The sequence below is a fragment of the Coffea eugenioides genome, chromosome 4, assembly GCF_003713205.1.
Source record: "Coffea eugenioides isolate CCC68of chromosome 4, Ceug_1.0, whole genome shotgun sequence".
Lineage (NCBI taxonomy): Eukaryota > Viridiplantae > Streptophyta > Magnoliopsida > Gentianales > Rubiaceae > Coffea > Coffea eugenioides.
In genome coordinates this window covers 16,449,224-16,471,394 of record NC_040038.1, presented here as the reverse complement: position 1 = coordinate 16,471,394, position 22,171 = coordinate 16,449,224, and the positions used below count along the sequence as shown (strand labels likewise).

At 32.1% G+C, this 22,171-nt stretch overlaps 1 protein-coding gene across 1 annotated transcript; it reads left to right on the top strand.

Moving 5' to 3' along the window:
* Window positions 1-20,326: 20,326 nt before the first annotated feature.
* On the top strand, window positions 20,327-21,274 carry LOC113769134. The gene has a single exon (XM_027313608.1). The coding sequence runs from the start codon at window positions 20,327-20,329 to the stop codon at window positions 21,272-21,274; it is 948 nt and encodes a 315-aa protein (XP_027169409.1).
* Window positions 21,275-22,171: the final 897 nt, after the last annotated feature.

Sequence of the window (22,171 nt, the reverse complement as noted above, 5' to 3'; positions counted from 1 at the left end):
GATAGAGAGAGCTTATTTGTTTTAAACCAAGTTTACCACGTTTAGAACCAAGATAGAGAGAACTTAATTGTTTTAAGCCAAGTTTACCATCATTAACATATTTTTGTAGCCTTGGACAAGTAGGAACATTTACTGTCTTTAGAGTCAAAAGCAATACAATCATAGTTAGAAAATGCACCTCCTCATGCACAATGTATGACTTGGGAATTAGGATGATGATAATACTGAATAGGGATGGTCGCTTCTTGGTTATCAATACTCCGTAGCAGCTAATTTCTACTCTGTGTTCATATTTCATTCTGTTTTTTATTTTTTAAGTTATGTTTTCTTACACACCTTTGTTCGGTGATTTGATGTTTTGATTTCGGATTTTCAAGTTAGCAAAGGGTAATAAGATCTCCTGTTTTATTTCGATGATTTCAGTTTCAGATGATTCTCTATTTATGTGGTGCATGCTCTGATTTGTGTTCTTTACATGAACTTTCACCTCCATTGTTTGGAAGAAGAAGTTGCCTCTGAGACAAATTCCAATTGAAAGCTTCCATTCCTTAATTTTGCAAGGTGAGTTCTTCGCTTTATTTTTGCCTTTTCGTGGTTTTGTCCTTGTAAAGAAAGACCTAATGAGTCAGAATGTTCAAATCATTGCAATGGTACACTGAAGGATGTTAATGAATATGTTATTAATTCTTGATAGCATATTGGAGGTACAAACGTAGAGGTGGCAATTTGTCCCAAGTCCCAATGGGTTACTCATGCCCATGGGGACTTTGGGCAGGATGGGTACTGGAATTTGATATTGGGTTTAAAATGGGACAAATTCCAATTGTACCCATTAATTGATGAAAAATTTTGAAAAATACTTGGGTACCTATTGGGCTCAAATAGCAAGGGCTCCGTTTGAATTAGCTATTTTTTGGGGTGTTTTTGAAATATTTTATTGTAGCATTATATATGAAAAAATTTTAATATAAAATTTTTTTGAAATATTTGATATACTAATATGGATGGGATGTTTTTTGAGTTATTGTATATTACTGTAACATTGTATTTGAAAAACTTATTTTTTGAAAAAATAGCCAATCCAAACGGAGTCTTAGACTCAAAAATTATCTTTAACAATTTTTATAGTCATACCAGCGAATATAATCTAGCAATCTTCCTAATCATTATCCACAAGAATTTCAAGTATTTCAGTTAGTTTAGACCTGTCATCCTTGGACAATGATGAGGATAAATATTCAACACCTTAAGTGCCTTGGTCATCTTGATATGTGTTGGTATATGACTGTATATCTATCTTTTCCTTTATTTGTTAATTCAATTTTTGGTGGGAATCCTGAGTATAAAGCACTTTACATGTTTATTTAATAAAACTAAAAGAAATTTAATAAATAAAAAATATTAAAGTTATATAAAAAAATAAAAAATGAATTAGAGGGAAAAAATATGTAAAAAATAGATTTGGGTATTGGGCGGGATCAATCTAAACGTATCCCAAAGTGATCCCGCCCAAGTTAGTCCCAAAATACATATAGGTAAAGTTGGATCCAAACCCATATGATTTGGTTCTGTCTCAAACCCAAACAAATCCCGTCCTTCCCGCCCATTTTGCCACCTCTATACAAACGTTATCTTTTATTTATTTATTAATTGTGTTTGTGCTAATAATTTAGTTGGTTATGCATTCTTATTGAAACCTTTTTACATATGTATAGTTGGGCTTTTCTAAATGGGTCGTCGACGAAAATATGCAAGCTTAGAAGAAGCGTATGGAGAAAGGAGTAGAAAGAGACGTGAGCAACGTGCTAGTGCTAGTGCTAACCATGACTGTGGTAGATATCAAGGTGTATGTACTATGGCTATAAGTGCATTTAACATATGTGAGTCGGGCATGATGAGGACAACAAGTGATATCAATTCATATATCAGCCACCTTGGCGTATTGAGGGTGACTGAATAAACCAGGAAAAGGACTCTCTCACATCATAATTATTAAGTATGCAAGTGTTTTACACTAAACTACTCGCCATCATTTTATTTTGATTAACACAAACTGGGGGCAACCTCGAGCAAAAAAAAACTAGTATAAATTTAAAGTTCAAAATATAATTTCAAAAAAATTTATACAAGAACAAGCTGTACATTGTGCTACAATGCACTCATACTCTCATCGTAATTACCAAAATGCTCCTTAATTACCAAATAAGTATTGATGTAATAAGTAAAAATGAGACTCACTATTAGTTTTTTGTTATTGGAGCTATTCTCCAAACAAGATGGATATTGAAAAGCGTTGCCTTTTCAATTTAACAATTATTGCTTGTTTATAGTTGTAATAAGTCATCCGTGTAAACGGATTTAAATCATATTCTTTTGGTGCTACAGATTTTATTTTTCTAAAATTATATTGGATTTGATTCTAGTTTTTCATATTTTTCAATTGTATAGAACATATACATATGCAAGGAGTATTTCCAATGTACTTTTATTTCTACTTCTTTTAGTCTTGCTCAATTGTATATATTGGCGGACATTGAAGTTGGGACTTAGTAGGTAAGAAGGCTAAATTCTTTATCGGTAGACGTATTCTCACTTTAGTCTTTAAATTTTAATTTTATATAATTTATTCCAAAAGTAGGATGGAGGGGTTCAACAGCATTTGAAATGGCAAAGAAAAAAGTTAAAAATTTTAATTGGCTGTGAAAAAGGAGAGGAATGACTGAGAATTTTATCTGCTGTTAAAAAAAGTGGTGCGATATGGATAGAGATAGTATGAAAATAATATATAATTATAGTTAAGTGATGGTGGGTCTTAACAATCATAAAAATACCCAACTAGTCAATAAAAGATTAAATAAATAAATATAGATAGACATAGTCGATTAAGGGTAGGGATTGCCATTTTATTGCAAGACAATAAAGATCGCAATAATAAAAATATGGAATAATAGATATAACAGCCTTTGCACTTACCCAATTTGCAATTTTATTGGACAACAATAAAGATGTAGGTATAGCAGTTTTCATATCCTGTAGGGATAGTTGAAGATGAGATGGCTATCCAGGCAAGGGTGAAGTTGGAGGTCCATCATCATTATTGTCGTCATCATCATCTTCTTCTTTTTTTTTTTTTCTTCATCTTGAATTTCAAGTAGAGAAATAGCAATGCCTTGCCGAGCTAATTGATTAGCAAGTCGTCAGTCAACCAAATTAAATTTCCTATTCTGCAATAAATAAAAATTAAAGTATACTGAAAAATAGGATTATCTCCATGGGGATTGGAATTATTTATTCTTTTTAGAGAAATAGTTAAATGAGGGGATTTTTCCTCAAAAATTAAACTAAATAATTAATTTTAGTAAAAATATAAAAAATTAATTTAATCTAAATAATGATAATGAAGGCTCTAACCAAAGGAATAACTTCAAAAATGGTTCATACAACCAATCATTGATGCAAAAAATATATTCAAAACATGATTTTTTGTTTAATAAAATAAGGATTTCAAATTCTTAGTTAACATTAAGCTAAACAACTGATTTTACGAATGAATTTAAACTCCTTCTGTCAAAATTTTTTTTTTTATTGAAACAATATGATTCAATTTCAAAGGATTTGACTTCCTTGGCTATGAAATCCATCCCTTTCAAATTCTTTCCCAAATTAAAATCAATCGATCCAAACACAACCTAAAAGAATGACCATAGTTTAATTTTACTTTATTTCTTTAGTTCAAAATCCTTTGGTTTATTCATTTCTGGATTTAACCATTATAATTTTATGTCATAATAGAATCCAGCAATATGTTAAAAACATCATATCAATATTTAATTCATAATTACTGAAATGATATCTATGCAAATTATACGTAATTGGGTACACATTCTATTTTTTGCACTGCGCAAGATACTGTTTATGCCTCTGAGTTTTCAATTAACGCTTTGTAGATTTCACACTATACTATCTATTTCTTAGGATAACAAACGAAAGGTGATGGGCTTTTGATATAAGTGCAAGTTTAATTCCAAATTACACCCGTTTTACTACAAGCATACATCTCAAGCTAGTACTTAGGGTTTATATCGGGTCAATCCCATAGGGAGCAACTTTGCAAGCACTAGGTCCTTACTTACTCTATTATTTAGACTAATGATAGCTTTAAGTAAGAGAATATGTAATTAATACTACCTAACTAATCTTAACTAGATATTTGCAAGGCAACAATGGAGAAAATTCACTAAATACTTGAGTCTAGGGATATAGATTCCACTTATGATATAAAAGATACAAATAAATAGATTTACCTCTTGTTACAACTCTTGTTTAACTAGGAATTCATTTCCAATATTACCGAATCTCATTCTCTTGATAAAATGCCTAGAATAGACTAGTTTTCCCTATTCTCATGGTGAAGAACTAGATCTACTCTTGTTTCCTTCATGAAATGCCAGTTTAATCCACTTAAGTGTATCTCTATTCTCATGAGTCCACTACTCAAGCTCTATTCATGTTGTTCCATCATTATTACCAACTTTCATTGAATAATAACAACTAAAAGCTTGATATTGGTGATCAAGCAACAACAAGTGATAAGCATGGATAAATAGACAAGTTAATACAAGGTGTAACAAGTATAAATCATATTCACTTTATATCATGTAACCATAAGGTTCATCTACTCCCTAGATCTAGTAATTTAACTACTCATATAAGATATAACAAGAAAGAACATGGTTCATTACAAGAACACATATTGAATTACAAGTAAAAGATAGATGAAGAAAGCTTAGCCAAGATAAATGAAGAAGCTCCCAATGATCTTCTATTTCTTCAACAAGTGAGTTGTACAATGAAGTCTCCAATTGTTCTCACAAAAGTTCTAGTTAGAGAGAACAAAACAAGACTAAACACTAAGCTCCTATGCTAAAATCTGATGATAACTATCTCTAGTACCTCCCCTCTCTTTTTCAATGATTCTTACATGTTCTCATGTTAGGAGAGTCAAAAGGTGGTTTTTGGACAAGACATAAAGTCCCTTTTTTCTTCCAAAAGGTTCCTAGATCATGTACAGCCGAATTTCTTGTCTGGAGTTGAGTTGGAAAGTAGTGTGAAAGTAGAGCAAGTGGTTGAGCAATTTGCAGAAATCAGGCTACAATATGCGACTAGAGAATATGCGACTACAACCCACGTATTGCCAAGTCACGTATTCACTTCTGTGCATTTGGCATCATTTCAATTGCTATTTTTTCATTGATGGAAGCCAAACTAACTCTTGAGCAAAACACAAATGTTGTATCTCTTTGAGTTATCTTTCCAAAGCTTCAAGAATCATCCAATTTGGAGCTCTGTGAACTGAGATATGATCAAAATACCATCACCTGGTCAGAGCTCAGTTCCAGCACTCGACCATGCACATGTACTTCTGTATTTCGACTTTTGGATAAGGAAGACGACTGAACTGGATTTTGATATCTTCATACCAAATGTAGATCTATCTCTTAGCTTCAAAATGGTTCAAGAATTACCTCAATACAATGCTTGTAGCTTAATTTATAGCCGAAATACAAAGATTTGTCAAAACTATCTTCACTTGCATTTCTTCATTTGAATGTTTTGCACTTCATGTCTTCTTAAAACCATTTTAAATCATCAATAATCATCCAATTCTCTTCTCAATTCATGTCATTTAATGATTGAATCATTAAACCGACAAAACATGCCAGTTTTCACCATTAAAATCTAAAAAAATGCAATTTTTGCCAGTTAAACCACAAAAAATAGATTTTTACCAAAACTCTAGTTAATTAGTTATAAAACTAGATAAACCACACCAAAACTCACTAATAAAACACACTTAAAACACGTAAAATATATACTTATCAAAAGGTTTTGACAACGAAATTTATTATTTCACTATGGTCAATAATATTTAATTCGTGATACTTTTCTTTTGGTTTGAACTTTCTTGGGAAGGGATGCTTTCTTGTGTAACCCTTTTTTGGGAATAGACACATCGGTAGAAGAGTTGGGTGTTATTGCTAATTTCGTATTTGAGGGTGATCTTTTTCCTTTTCGTTTAGTTATGCGGTGAATATTAGTCTAGCTTATTTTTTACATTATCCAACTTTAAAAATGATACCTCTTATTTTTTAACTTAAAAATGAGATAATAATAAATGCAAGACAGAATTCTATGACATATGAAAAAAAAACCTGATCTAAGTATTTTTCAGTTCTAATTCATTCATTTTCTCTTTGAGACCAAAAGGAGGGCGAAAAGCAATATTAAGCATGCTTCAAGTCACAATTAACAATGAACGTCCAAAACATAATCATGAACCCTATATAATATGCCTAAAGTCAAGTCGTCATATGCATCTGAGATGAGCATGGATCAACACATCAAAGTTTGTATTTTCAAATGAATTCAAAAAAAAAAAAAGGAATACTTAAAGAATGTGAGAAGAAAGGATCGGATGTAGTTTCACAATTATCTTCTCCTCCTAAATGATGAGGAGTTTTAATAAATTTTGACACCAATTTTATATTTTGTGTGCCTTACTACTAATAACTGACAATTTTAAATGATAGGTTTCTTCTCTTTCTTCACCATTTGCTTGTTGACTGCAAAAGTAGCACCCTCTCAACCATCACTCTATCTTTGCTTTACTTGTACGGAAAAGTTTTGCTTCTAGAAAAATTTTACTGCTAAAAAAATATGCATATAGTACAATTTGCAATTCCCCCAATCTCGACTACTTATTCTTTAAAAATTCGAGATATCTAATTCGATTCAATTAAAAAAATATAGGGAACTTGAATTGTGCTATATGATTGGATCAAAAGAGAGTTAGAACCCGCTTATATGCGAGGCAAATTAAGAACATGAGTTATATTTTTTATTTTTATATACATATTACAAATTAATATTTTTAGTGTAAACTAAATATTTTTAGCAAGCAAATTACACTACAAATATGAGATACTATAGTTTACTCACAAGATTCATTTGTAGAGGTCATGATTTTATGCACTTTAAAAAAGAGTTTAACTTATGTAGAATATATATTTAAAAAGCGTATTGCTTATGAAGTAAGAAACAAGAAGGAATTGCAATTAGAGTAACAAAATGAAGAAAAGTCCAAGAAGATAAAAGAATGGTTTAAGGCCTTAACTAAGCCAAATGAATTTTATAGAAGATAATAATAATAAAATGCAACTCTAAAATAACATACTAAATGGGGCAAAACAATCATTATGAAAAATTTGTTTATTATGACTGTCCTCTCTATTGTTAGATACCGTTTTAAACATATATAGTAATTTGAAAGTTCAAAATATAATTTTAAAAAAAAATTTATACAAGAAAAAGTTGTACATTATGCTACAATACACTTATACTCTCATCTTAATTACCAAAATGTTTCTTAATTACCAAGTGACCATTGACACAATAAGTAAAATGAGGCTCGCTATTTTTTCCATTATTATCATCATCATCATCATCATCTTCGTCATCATCATCTTCTTATTTTTTTTTCTTCTTCACCTTAAATCTCAAGTAGCGATGTAGCAATGCCTTGTCGAGCTAATTGATTGGCAAGTCGTCAGTCAATCAAATTAAACTTACTATTTCACAATAAATAAAAATTAGAATACAGTGAAAAATAGGATCGTCTTCATGGAGATTGGGATGATTTATTTTTTTAGAGAAACAATTAAATGAGGGGATTTTTTCTCAAAAATTAAACTAACTAATTAATTTTAATAAAATATAAAAAATTAATATAATCTAAATAGTGATAACAAAGTTTCTAACCAAAGGAATAACTTCAGAAATGCTTCATACAATCAATCATTGATGGAAAAAATAAACTCAAAACATCACTTTTTGTGTTTAATGAAATAAGGATTTCAAATTCTTAGTTAACATTAATCCAAACAATGGATTTTACGAATGAGTTTGAAATCCTTCTATCAAATATTTTTCTTGTTGAAACAATGTAATTCAATTTCAAAGAATTTGACATTCTTGGTTATGAAATCCATCCCTCTCGAATTCTGTCCCAAATTCAAATCAATCGGTCCAACACAACCTAAAAGAATGAGTATAATTCAATTTTACTTTATTTCTTTAATTCAATTGAAATCCTTTGATTTTATTCATTTCTAGACTTAAGCATTATAATTTTATGTCTTAATGGAATCCAACAATATGTTAAAAACATTATATTAATACTTAGATCATAATTACTGAAATGATATCTATGTAGATTACACATAATTGGGCATACATTCTATGTTTTCACTGTACAAGGTACTATTTATCCCTCCTAGTTTTCAATTAACCCTTTGTAGATTTCCTATTATACTATTTATTTCTTAGGATAAATAATTGAATGGCTTTCGGCAATAAAATTGATTATTTCACTGTGGTCAATAATGTATTATTCGTGATCCTTTTCTCTTTGTTTCAACTTTCTTGGGAAGGGACGCTTTCTTATGTATCCGTTTCTTGGGAAGGGACACATCGGTGGATTAGTTGGGTGTTGTTGATTGTTTACTACTCCCTCCCTTTTTTTATAACTGATGTTTAAGGTTTTGCACACCAATTAAGAAAAGTTTTTCATTGCTTAAATCTGTACACTACTTTCCTTTTGTACCCTCATTAATTATTCAATTCACTCATATTTTCTCTCACTAGAGTACTAAATGGTGTTGTAGTAATTAAGAACCCTGTATTGAAAAAAAGAGATAAAAAGGTAAAATTATGAAAAAATAATTAATACTGTATGGGAATAATAAAACGACAGATAAAAGTACAGTAGAGCAAATTTCTTAAACGTCAGTTATAAAAAAAGGGAGGGAGTATTTGAAGGTGATCTTTTTCCTTTTCTTTTTGTTATGTTGTGAATATTAGTCTAATTTATGTTTTTCATTATCCAACTTAACAAAATGAGATATTTTTATTTTTTTAAATTAAACATGAGATACTAATAAATTTAAGATAGTTCTATGACATATGAATAAAACACAGTCTAAATATTTTTCAATTTTAATTCATTCATTTTATCTTTGAGACCAAGGGAAGGGCCGCAATGCTGTCGCAATATGAAAAAAAAAAGTCTAATTCATTATCCAACTTAAAAATGAGTGTGGATCCAGCATGTCAAAGTTTGTATTTTTAAATGAATTTAAAAAAAGTGATTCAATGAAATAGAGCTGCCACAGTGGTTAGGAGCCCTTATGAAAAAGTGTCATAACAAAACCAACAACATAGTGTAATCAGCCCCTTAAACTCTAATCCATGTTTGGTGGGAGTGAGATTTGGTTCCACTATTATACTTGATAAGAGTGTACATAGTGTTTACATACCAGTTTCAAATCCAAAGATTGCTGCAAAGATTTATGAAAGTAACTATAAGTTTTTAGTCAAACATGGGCAAATTTGTCCAATAGTTAATGTAGTTCCTCAGCCCAAAGATGATTCTTCATTCGACCATTTTTTAGTGGTCTAGTACTATAACAGGTACCTTTGTTATTTTTGTGATAATCAGGGCAAATTTTGGAATAAAGATGGGTTGTTTCTTGCATATGACTACCAAGCTATAATTAGGTAAGGATAGTGTTACTTTAGTTTTATTTTTTGTTTGTTAGAGATTCAGTAATGTTATTGAAAATTGCTTTAATTTTAGAGATTTGCTGCTGGTTTTCTTACTATGGAGCACCACAAAATTGGGCCTGATCATGTACAGCCCAAACCTTAGAATATCATTCTTATAGAAAATGGGCCTAACTGCCTTTTGTTTAGAGTTGGATGATTTTTTGGAAGAACTCGAATATGAAGTTTTCAAGTATTGTACTTTTACTTTGTTTTTCCTTGGTAATATTTGTTTCTTTTTTATTGTTATGCTAATGGTTAATGATGATACATATAAATATCTTTTCAATGGTATTTAATGTTGTACCATAGAGTCTAACTCCACCTTGTATCTTGTGTTGTGCTTATTATGATAAAAGGCAAACACGTGCAGAATAGCAACATAAACCTAGATTTATTGTCACTAAAATCAATCAAGTGACTGAGATTTGCTATTGAAACTATCACAAAGATATGTATTCATCGTAAATGTCTAGACAATTTGAATTAAAGAAACACCATTGGCTATGCAGATTATTTCAAAGTCTAGGCTATACCAGAGATGATAAGGAAGGTAAAGGAGACAAACAATGTATTTCCAACATCCCAAAGTGATAAGAGGACAATCTAGGCAAAGAAGGATGTAATTTCACAATTATTTTCTCCTCTTAAATGGTGAAGAGTTTTAATAAACCTTGATACCAATTTATACTTTGTGGGCCTCACTACTAATAATTGACCATTTTAAAGATGTGTTTCATCTCTTTATTCACCATTTGCTTGTTGACTACAACATTAGCACCCCTTCAACCGCCATTCTATCTTTGCTGTACTTATACAGAAAAATTTTGGTTCTAGAAAAAAATTTACCGCTAAAAACACATGCCTACAGTACAATCTACAATCCCTCCAGTCTCAACTACTTATTGTGACGCCCCCACTTCTCCCTAAAGCGAACCAAAGGGTATCCGCGGGACGCCTGCCTAACTCTTGCCAGGACTCAAGCAAATTCATTCAAGCTTATTGCCAGACCGAACGTCACAACAAGATAAAATAACATAAACACAATAATGCGGAAGCGTTCAATCTTAACAATTATCCATTATCCAACCCATAAATGGGGTGTTCAAAATACAACTCAAATCCCAAATATACGTCAGGCCCAAATATTACACTTCACTTCCAAAAGTACAACCCAAACCAAGGGCATAGCCAAAATATAATAGAAACCTTAAAACAAAAGTACATCAGGAGGGTTTCTCCACACTTCCCCGAGATTCAATCCCGTTAAGGAAAACAAATCTATAGGGTGAGCAAAACGCTCGTGAGGCCAAGAACACACATGCAAGCATGTAGTTCAAATAACAATCTCAATTACGAGCTAAACAATAATATATTTCAATAATTGACAATTCACCAAAGGAAATTTATCAGAAACAATTCAAGGATATAGTAGCTCTCAGGAGCTAAGTTCCACTCGCTTGGCCGATGTCACTCGTATACCTTTCCCTGATGACACTCCATCAACTGGGTCAGTATTTCCAATCCGTAGATCACCACTTACTTCTTTCCGTCCACCGAACACCCACTCGGGCCCGCAAGACATGTATGAGGCAATACTCCATGAGTATGCCAAGCAAGACCTCTCAATAGGTCGAGCTTATTTGTCTCATGGCACGCCTAGGTTCCCGACCAAGCCCATGCAGGCTCGAGTCCCAGGTCAGCCTATGAGTTTGGGCGTCCCCCATTTACAATTGTGTGTCGAGGAGATTCACTCCAGCGACGTATGCGGTCATTGCATTCAATCTCATTCAATATCATTTATTCAAATGAGAACGAGTGAGATAAAGTACACACTCGTCTCCATTCCTAAAATCAGTAATCATTCATAACAATTAAGCACGTATCAAGTACTCATACACTTGACACTCACCAAGTATTAAGTGCAAGTAGGGTCAAGGAAAGTTCAAGCGTCCACCGTGGGATCCTCTTGAAGGTCCTCGTGTGCGCCTGAGCAAATAATAGTGAATTATTATTCACACAACCCAATTATCGAGAAATAATTCGTGCACTATTATAATCTAGGGAATTTCGTGAAAAGGAACCTTAATTACTTGTAAATCGAGATTCGAGTGGCGTTTCATAAAGTACAGGAGCATTTGGGTTTTTATCTTGGAAATCGAGGTTAAAACGTTTGCATAATGTCGAAAGAATAAAGAGTTCTTGGAAAACTCTATTTCCTTGAAAGTTGGAAAATTTCAGTTTTGATATGGATCTTTGAAAAATCGTATCTCACTCGATACAAGTCTAAAATTGGAACCGTTGGAAACCTCTTGGAAAGTACTAAAATTTCTTAGAAGACACTTTTCCACGAATCTAAGTGAAAAGTACTCAAAAATGAGCTTGAAATCACTGTTCCAGAATGTTCAGGATTGAGCTGGGGTTGGTTTTTCGCTAACTTTGGAAATTCGGCAGAATTCACTCGTTGCAAAGCAGCCCTTGAAATTTATAACTCAATTAGAGGTGCAAGAAGCGGATAGAATCGGAGTTTCGAGCACCAAGATATGGTAGCTCAAAGTTGGGGAAAATTCAAGACTGTTGAACAATTTCCAGATTTGGGTTTCCGACTTTGGACCTTTAGTTAAGTGTCGAAACGGACTTGGATTGGTGTCAAATTTTGCAGTATAGTACTCCTATATGAAGGGTATCTCTCTATCAAATTTCGTGGGAAAATACCTTCGGGAAGGTGGTTAACCAATCAACCAAAGCTTTGAAATTACTAAGGCAAAACTGCCTTTAGCTCCATTTCTCTCCGTTTCCAAACATTCGGCTAAGGAAAACCTCCAAACATGGTTCATTTGTGAAAGAAAAGTCTAAGGAACATACATGGTACATTTGGTAGGTGTTTAGCACCAAGAAATTCATTTAGTAAGACCACAACAAGTCTCACATCAAATCTGTCCAAATCCAAGGGTTTTCAAGAACAAGGCAGTCACCGTATTTTGATCATGACTCACTCAATTTAACTCGGAATTGAGCATGGTTGATAGTGTTGGAAAATAAATTCATAGGGTTATAATTTCACAGAAGAAATCTTTTTAAGATTCAGCATGCAACTGGCTCGAAATTAAGCCTAAAGTTGCAGCATCATCAAATCGTTCCAGCAGAACAGAGAAACAGGGCAGCCTTCTTAAAATGATTGGTTTGGCTCACACACTTGGAACCAAAATGTACATTTTATACCGTTGGAAAGGTGTGGATGTCTAGTTTCAAATGCCACCAACGGAACTTGATTTCGACGTTGGAGGACAGAGTTACGGCCGAAACACTATCGCTGGACAGAGCTACATGGAAACAGTTTTCCAGCTTGACTAGTTTCACAAAGAAATTCATTTGCCCAACCAAACCTCAATATTTTCCAATGAAAATTTTTACACAACTAATACAACATATAAACATCATATTCAAGCCATTAGATCATCAAAAATTGGCCTTAAAATAACCGAACAAGGCAGGGGCAAAATCAGAAATTTCTATCCCATGAGTTCCTTGAAGTTTTTACTAATTATACACCATTAATCCACCATTTCAAACACTAAACCAACATTATAAATATCATCAACCACAAAATCAACAACAACCCAAGAGTGGGAGTTCATAGAGCCCACTTTCCAATTTTTCCAACAATATCAAGTCATCCACTTACATGCAAGTGCTTAGAGATGCATTTCTACTACCATAAATCAAGTTTAAGGTGTTGGACCATGGTATACCTTCTTGGTGTTCTTAGATCAGAATTTTCGGCCCTTCAAATGCTCCAAGAAAACCGTGAAAGCTCTCCTTCTTCCTAGCTAAAAGGTCTCTCCAAGTGATAGGCTAGGTGTAGTTCAAATTTGGTGGGATTTGAATGAGTTTTTGTGAAGATTTGTGAAGTAAAATTGAGAGAGCAAATGTTAGTTTCTCCAATGCTGCTGGCCGAACCAAGAGAGAGAGGAGGGAGAGTAATTTTGATCAAAATTGGCTTCCTTGAGAAGCTACAAGCTTGTGGCCACAAATCACCCATAAGTCAACTCTTCACAGGGTGCATTTGACGCGATTAGGGCTCGATTTTCTCTCGCGTTTGGTTCACTAGTGCACTAAACCTCTAATGCACTTGTAATCATATAAATATTATTCACTCTTAATTGTCCCGAAATAAGGGTCTAAAGTCCCTCAAATAAAGTCACGCGTGTGAAAATGCGTACGGTCCATCTGAACGCTATAACGTGAAACCTTCGAAAAATTCTTATAACGATTATACTACTAACTATCACTTGAGTACTTAAACATAAAATTACCTATTTTAGAACTATTGTACAAGTCTCCAATATTCCAAGCTTATCGTACTCTCAAGCAGATAAAATTTCCAAGCACTATTCACTATTTTCACTAAACGCGCTTCCGGAAATTAATTTTCGAAACGAGACACTATAAAATTATAACGAAGTTATAATAAAATATATTTAGGTCCAATAAGACTAGAAAATATTGTTCGTGGCAAAAATCCAAATAAATAATTAATCGAGCCAAAATTAGGGCTTAAAAATAATAGTTTTTTTTTTTTTTTACGAGTCCTCACACTTATTCCTTCAAAAATTCGCGATATCTGATTCGATTCAATTTAAAAAAATAGGAAACTTGAATTGTGTTATATGATTGGATCAAAAAAGGGTTAGAACCCACTTATACGCGAGATGGATTAGGAACATGAGATATACTTTTTATTTTTATATACATATTACAAATTAGTATTTTTAGGGTAAACTAAATAATTTTATTGAGCAAATTACACTACAAAGAGATTAGTTCACTCACAAGACTCATTTTGTAGAAGTCGTGATCTTATACATTTTAGAAAAGAGTTTAATTTATGTGGAATATATATTTAAAAAGCTTAGTACTTATGAAGTAAGAAACAAGAAAGGATCGCAATTAGAGTTGCAAAATGAAGGAAAGTCCAAGAAGATAAAAGAATTGCATAAAGCCTTGACATGGCAAAACAAATTTTACAGAAGATAACAATAACAAAATGCAACTTTAAAATAAAATAATAAAAGGGGCAAAACAATCATTATGAAAAATTTGTTTATTATGGTTGTCTTCTCAATTGTTAGATACCCTTTTTAATCTACATAGATAGTAAATTTAAAGTTCAAAATATAATTTCAAAAAATTTTATACCAGAAAAAGTTGTACGTTATGCTACAATGCACTCATACTCTCATCTTAATTGCCAATATGCTCCTTAGTTGCCAAGTGAACATTAACACAAAAAGTAAAAATGAGATCTGCCATTAGTTTCATCATTATCATCATCGTCGTCGTCTTCTTCTTCTTATTTTTTTCTTTTTCACCTTGAATCTCAAGTAGAGAAGTAGCAATGCCTTGCCAAGCTAACTGATTGGCAAATCATCAGTCAATCAAATTAAATTTCCTATTCCATAATAAATTAAAGTTAGAGTACAATGAAAAATAGGATCATCTCTACGAGGACTGGGATGATTTACTCTTTTTAGAGAAAAAGTTAAATGAGGGGATTTTTCCTCTAATATTAAACTAACTAGTTAATTTTAATAAAAATATGTAAAAATTAATTTGATCTAAATAATGATAACGAAGGCTCTAACCAAATGAATAACTTCAGAAATGGTCCATACAACCAATCATTGATGCAAAAAATAAATTCAAAATATGATTTTTTTTGTTTAATAAAATAAGGATTTCAAATTCTTAGTTAACATTAATCCAAACAATGGATTTTATGAATGAATTTGAAATCCTTTTGTCAATATTTTTCTTGTTGAAACAATGTCATTCAATTTTGAAGGATTTGACATCCTTGGCTATGAAACCCATCCCTCTCAAATTCTTTCTCAAATTCAAATCAATCGATCCAAACACAGTCTAAAAGATTGAACATAATTTAATTTTACTTTATTTCTTTAGTTCATTTGAAATTCTTTGGTTTTATTCATTTTTAGACTTAAGCATTAGAACTTTATGTCATAATGGAATCCAGCAATATGTTAAAAACATCATATTAATACTTATTTCATAATTACTAAAATGATATCTAGGTAGACTATACATAATTGGGCATATATTCTATTTTTCCACTGTGCAAGATGTTGTTTATGCCTTCTAGTTTTCAATTAATGCTTCGTAGATTTCTTGGGATAAATAAACGAAAGGTTTCGACAATGAAATTTATTATTTCACTGTGGTCAATAATATTTTATTCGTGACCCTTTTCTTTTGGTTTCAACTTTTCTTTTGGGAATGGACACATCATTGGAAGAGTTGGGTGTTATTGCTAGTTTATTATTTGAGGGTGATCTTTTTCCTTTACTTTTAGTTATGCTGTGAATATTAGTTTAGTTTATTTTTTTTCATTATCCAACTTAAAAAATGAAATATTTATTTTTCAACTTAAACATAAGATATTAATATGACACATGAAAAAAAAAACTAGTCTAAGTATTTTCAATTCTAATTTATTCATTTTCTCTTTGAGACCAAGTGAAGGGTGAGAAGCAATATTAAACATGTTTCAAGTCACAATTCACAATGAATGTCCAAAACATAATCATGAACCCTAGGTAATATTTATAAAATGAACAATGTGCTTAAAGCCATGTCATCATATAAATCTGAGACGAGCATGGATCCTGAACATCAAAATTTGTAATTTTTAAATGAATTAAAAAAAGAAAAACTTAATGAATGTGAAGAGAAGGATAGGATATAATTTGACAATTATCTCTCCTTTTAAATGATGAGGAGTTTTAATAAACCTTAACACCAATTTTATATTTTGTGGGCCTCACATAGACGGTTTACTTTAATAAAATTTAGGATATAATTGCAAAATAAAATCATAGAATAAAAAGATATACAAGATACATGTTTACATCTACAGACTAGTTAAGTTAAATGTAAATATGATGATGATCATACCATTTTCTACTTCAAAAACAAGCAACTTAATATATTTTACAATGACTGCAAAAAAAAAATCAATAAATTTATCGATTTTTAGAGGGCACTTACTTCACAAGACTAGAATATCTGTATGAAAAGAAAAGTACATCATCATAGTACAAAATTTCCACAGGCCACATCTTATTTCTCCACTTCTACCAAAACTAAATTGCTTTTTGAGTTGATAAGTTTAAAATTGTAAAAACAAGTATAACATTAACGTCACAAATTAATCTCAAACCATAAAGAAGAAACGCCTACTAGACATAAACCTAGATATTTTATTTATTTCATGGATAATAACTAGATAATAAATAAAAGATATATACACACACACACATATGTATGAATTACTTAACAAGTTCAAAAATTGAATAATAGAGATTATATGTTGAAGCATCTTCTCTCAATGCATATAGGTAAAGTCTAATTTTTACTAGGTTGTCAAATTAACAAGTATCAATTGATTCAACCCAACTCCTAAACTAATATTAATAACTATACATAGGGTATTTAATCTTGTCAAAATTTTATGTATAATTAAGTGAATAACTATCTAAGAAGAGTTTAGAAAAAACTACTTATATTTATCATTGTGTTAGAATACATAACAAACTAATGTCATTGATAAACATGAAAATATGGTGCCATAAAATATTTTCCTACAAATCAAAGGTAATACATAATGCACAACACCAAAACAATAGAAACCCAGATGGAGCGTAGGAACAAAGTTGCAATGAGATATATAAAATTAGAATAGCTAAATAAAACTTTCAAAAACACATATGCAAAACAAATAAAAACTAGTTAGAATAAATAATGCTAATTAGATGCAAATAAAATGTGAAAAAAATTCTTCAAATGATTCCAGTAAACACCAATTTCTTACTTAGTAGTTTTTAGGCTACCTAAAGCATATTTTTTTTAATAATATATTTTTATTTATTCATGGGATTGAATACAAAATATTCCTCTTACATATTCGTTATTTTCCGAATTGAAGGCATTCCTAATCTGTCCAAACAGATTGCTCCACGAACCAGTCTTGGGAACATACTAAAGGTATCGTAAACCTTGATTTGTTGCTGTGGATGAGATATACCCACATTAGACAAAGCATCAGCAACTGTATTATATACCTAAAGCATATATCTATCCCATACGATTTTCTACTACTCAGATGATTATACTGAGTTATTATCTTGACTTAATTCCAAATTGATATGCTTAATCATGAATAATCAAAGTTTTTGAGTAATAATTGAGTTAGGGCTGATAATTCTTAGAAATAAAAATAAATTAGGAGCTAATGAGAATATTTATACAATGTAGAATAAAATAAAGGTAATAGTAAAAAGATATAGAGATTTTGATGACAAGATTTAAACTTTTCATAAAGGGACATAATCCACTCAAATATCTACAAAAAAAAAAAAAAAACTCAAACTTCTTCACATGATGTGTAATTAAAGAAAAACACTAGAAGTTATTACTTGATTGATTTGCAAGAAGTATGAGAAGTTGATTAAAAATAGACATGGGTGATTTGGGAAAAAAAGTATGAGGGAAAATCCGGTCGCAAGAGGATGCTGAAAAGGTCTGGTTTTGGAGGAAAGATATAGGAGAGAATAAGAGAGTGAACCAAGTCAAATTTTCAAATTTTGACAAATTTTTAATTTTTTTAACCTAACTTAAAACTTAACACCGAATTTTTCTGCAATTCAGGGAGTGTTTTTTTTAAGGAGAGATTGTGGCTTTAGATAAGTGCTGTTATAAATACCCTAATACAAGTCAATTATTAGCTAATACTAATTTTCTTCTAAAACTACTTAATTTTGTGTACTAAAATAGATGAAAGATATGAAGTGCCATTAAAACTACACTTTTCCTGCACTTTAAGAAAAGTACCACTAGATTCTAATAAAGGTATTTTTTTTCTTGGAGTGTGGATAAAGTTCTGCAAAGTGAATCAACTTTCCCTTATTAAAAATGAGAAACCATTATCTGGAGCAAGACATTCCATACAAATAAATAATTCAACATTTAACTCAATAAAATAATCATTCAACTCCTAAGTTGTATATATATTATACAACAAAACATATCTACTTTCTAGTAGTGTAAGTGTGTAATATTTGAACTTTCATGCATTGACCTTTATTTGATAGCATGTCTCACCTCTATTGAAAACTTCAGTACCATATTTGCTGCAAAATGAAATTATCTCATCTAAGAACACATTCCATCCATAATCCCTCATCAACTATAATCACTATTTAGGAATTTAATCAGAATCATTGCATTCAAAACATTTTGATCTTTTCTCTGCAATGCTAGTGATTGCTCATTTATTATCTCTAATGAAGTTTTCATAAATGCAAAGTAAATGCAAAATTAAATATTTGCACACTATCTAAAACACTGTCATGTTCAACTTTTTGTTCTAAAAGTTGAAAACATCATCCACAATATATTCTAAGATATCCAATATAGTGTGAATTGACAATTGACCACATTAGCACACCATAATGTGAACTCCAACGAGTATCACCTAACCTTTTAAAACTAATTTTTTGATTCAAATCACATCCACTAATGATTTCCCCATTTTCAAGTGCTTGCATTTCAAGTGCTTGTTTCATCTTATCTCTTCTTTTTTCTTGCAACACATCATGTCTTTTGCATGATCCTCTAACAACTTTCAATAACAAAGAAATCAAGTTGAAAAGAGAAGTGATTGTAATGTTATTGTCTACAACAGCAATAATTGTAAGTTGAACTTGATTGTAATCTTTGGTTTCATCAGAGAAAAATGCAAAAAAAAAAAAAAAACAATCTTGAACTGGTGCAACAAGCAGCTAAGTCAAGCAGGAAAGGAGGTGTTGCTGAAAGCAGTAACCATGGCAATGCCAACTTATGCAATGTCATGTTTTAAGCTTCCAGTAAAGTTATGCAAAGAAATCAACGCTCTGATGGCAAGATTCTGGTGGGGGGAGGATAATGGGAGGAGGAAAATACATTGTTGTTCATGGAAAAAGATGTCAACTGAAAAGAACACCGGTGGACTGGGCTTTAAAGATCTCCAAGGCTTTAATAAAGCTTTGCTAGGCAAGCAGATTTGAAGGATTCTCACATGCCCGAATCTTTTGCTTAGTAAAGTGTTGAGAGCTAAGTACTACCCCAAGACATCACCACTAAGCTGTGAAGTAAAAGGCAGTGCATCATGGATATGGAAGAGTTTGATGGGAGCAAGAGATGTGGTGCAGCGTGGAGCTAGGAAAAAAATTGGAAATGGAAAGAGCACCAAAATTTGGGAAGATGCTTGGCTACTGGAAGGCAAGGAAGGCAAGGTAGAATCCCCAAACCCCCGGATTGCAAGGTCACAAAAGTTAGTGAGCTGATATCGGGCTTTAGATGGAAATCACCACTCATTTTTAGGACCTTTAGCTCACATGAAGCTGGAAATATACTCAAAACGCCTATAAGTTTGACAAGTAGACCTGATTGCTACTTTTGGAGTCATAGCAAAAATGGACAATACACGGTCAGGTCTGCTTATGAAGCATTGACAAAGGAGGATAGGTAGTCTAAAACACAAGTGAGCAGATTGGGATAAACAAGTTGGACAGGGGGAAGCGACACAATCTGGAAACAGCTATGGAAAATGAGAATAAAACACAAGCACAAGCTGTTTTTATGGAAGAGCCTGCATCAAGTTTTACCGGGAAGAGAAGCTATAGTTAGGAGAACAGGAAAGGGAGACATAATCTGTAAGCAATGTGGAGAAACCAATGAGACAGTTGAGCACATTTTCTTCCAATGCAGCAAAGCAAAGATGAAATGGAATATGGCTCCATTACAGTGGGATGGACTTAATGAATACACGAGCGACTTCAGAAAGTGGTGGAGTATGCTAATGGAAGTAAAGGCTAGAAAGGATGGAATGGAACACATAGCATTAGCAGTGGACATCTTTTGGCACATCTGGAAAGCCAAGAATGAAGCAAAATTTGAAGGAAAAGATAGACATCCAATGGAAGTAGTTAGAAAGGCAGTAGACGACTGGGAGGAGTATCATAAATGCCAACAGGCAGAGCAACGTATGAGCATCTCAGAAACAGAAACAGCAAACGAACAAGAGGACAGGAGGGAACCAGAGGGAAACATGCTAATCATTCGTGTAAATGTGGGGCAACACATTGAAGGACAGAATATGGGAATTGGCATTACAACAACAAATGCACTGAACCAGATTGGTGTAGCGTGGATGCTGAAGGAAAGAAGCACCGGATCAGCTGTCTTGGACAATTTGGTGGCTATACAATTGGCACTTTGTAAGCTAAAGGAACGAGGCTGGCAGAACATCCAGATTCAGACATCATGTAAGCAGATTTTAAATATGATAATCTGCCAAGTCCCAAGCAACATGCGTATAGCAGCCCACCTAGAGTACGTAAATGATCTAAGCTCAATGTTTAGGACATGCTCATTTGATAGCCAGCCTGGTAATGGTAGTACTAATACACTCAGATATAAACTGAGTAAGCAAGCAATGCACATCTATTTTGATGAGGAGTTCTTTGATCCTCAGTGTCTTAGTACATTTTTGTAAAGGACAAGTTTGAGCCCTTGCTCATATATTGTAATTTTCTCTCTTAGTAGAAATAAATATTTCTATCGTTTCCGGAAAAAAGAAGAAGCAAAACAATAGACATAGAAAGTAAAAGGATTCTCTTTTAAAAACAAACTTTTGAAGTAGTTAAACTCACCCACATTCTACTCGCACCATGATAATTTTGTCCTCTTAGCCTAACCACACGCAAACCAAATTTAGAAAACAATGATTCTATTGATGTCCTTAAGTGTCGAAGTAACAATATTCGTAACATGAATAATTCCAAGAAAACGCTCAACAACTATCTCAGTCTTAGTGCCTGTTTGATAACATAAAAAAGTGCTGAAACTGAATTCATTCAGACATTCAGAGGTTTTGGGTGTTTGATAAATAAAAAGTCACCTGCTGAACCTATTAAGTGGTGCTGAATTTGTATGTATTTTTTTCAGCACAAGAATCGTAACTGAATGCTTAATTTGATAAGAATCAAGAGATTTACTTCAACTACTTTATCTTATCTACCAAATCTATCCCTGTTTGTTAATTACATTCAAAATCCTTATCTAATTAAACAACCTAATATTCTCTATTCAAAATCCTTATCTAATTAAACAAAACAACCTGATATTCTCTATTCAAAATCCTTATCTAATTAAATAACCTGATATTCTCTGTCTAATGGCTTTCTACTTCTATTTTCTCCCTATTTAATGACTTTTACAATTTCTCCATGCTCCTCACATCTGTCTACTCTTTATCTTTTTCCATCTTTCTACTCTTTCATAATTTTGTCATTTTTTTCCTCCCAAATTTTTTTTATTGCTACCGTACTCAGCGATCTCAAATTCATTTTTTCCAAGGTAAGTGACATTGATTATTTGTTGTTTTGCTTCA

Coding starts and splice junctions, on each gene's coding strand:
- LOC113769134 (XM_027313608.1), top strand. CDS start 20,327: ATGAGAATAAAACACAAGCACAAGCTGTTTTTATGGAAGAGCCTGCAT.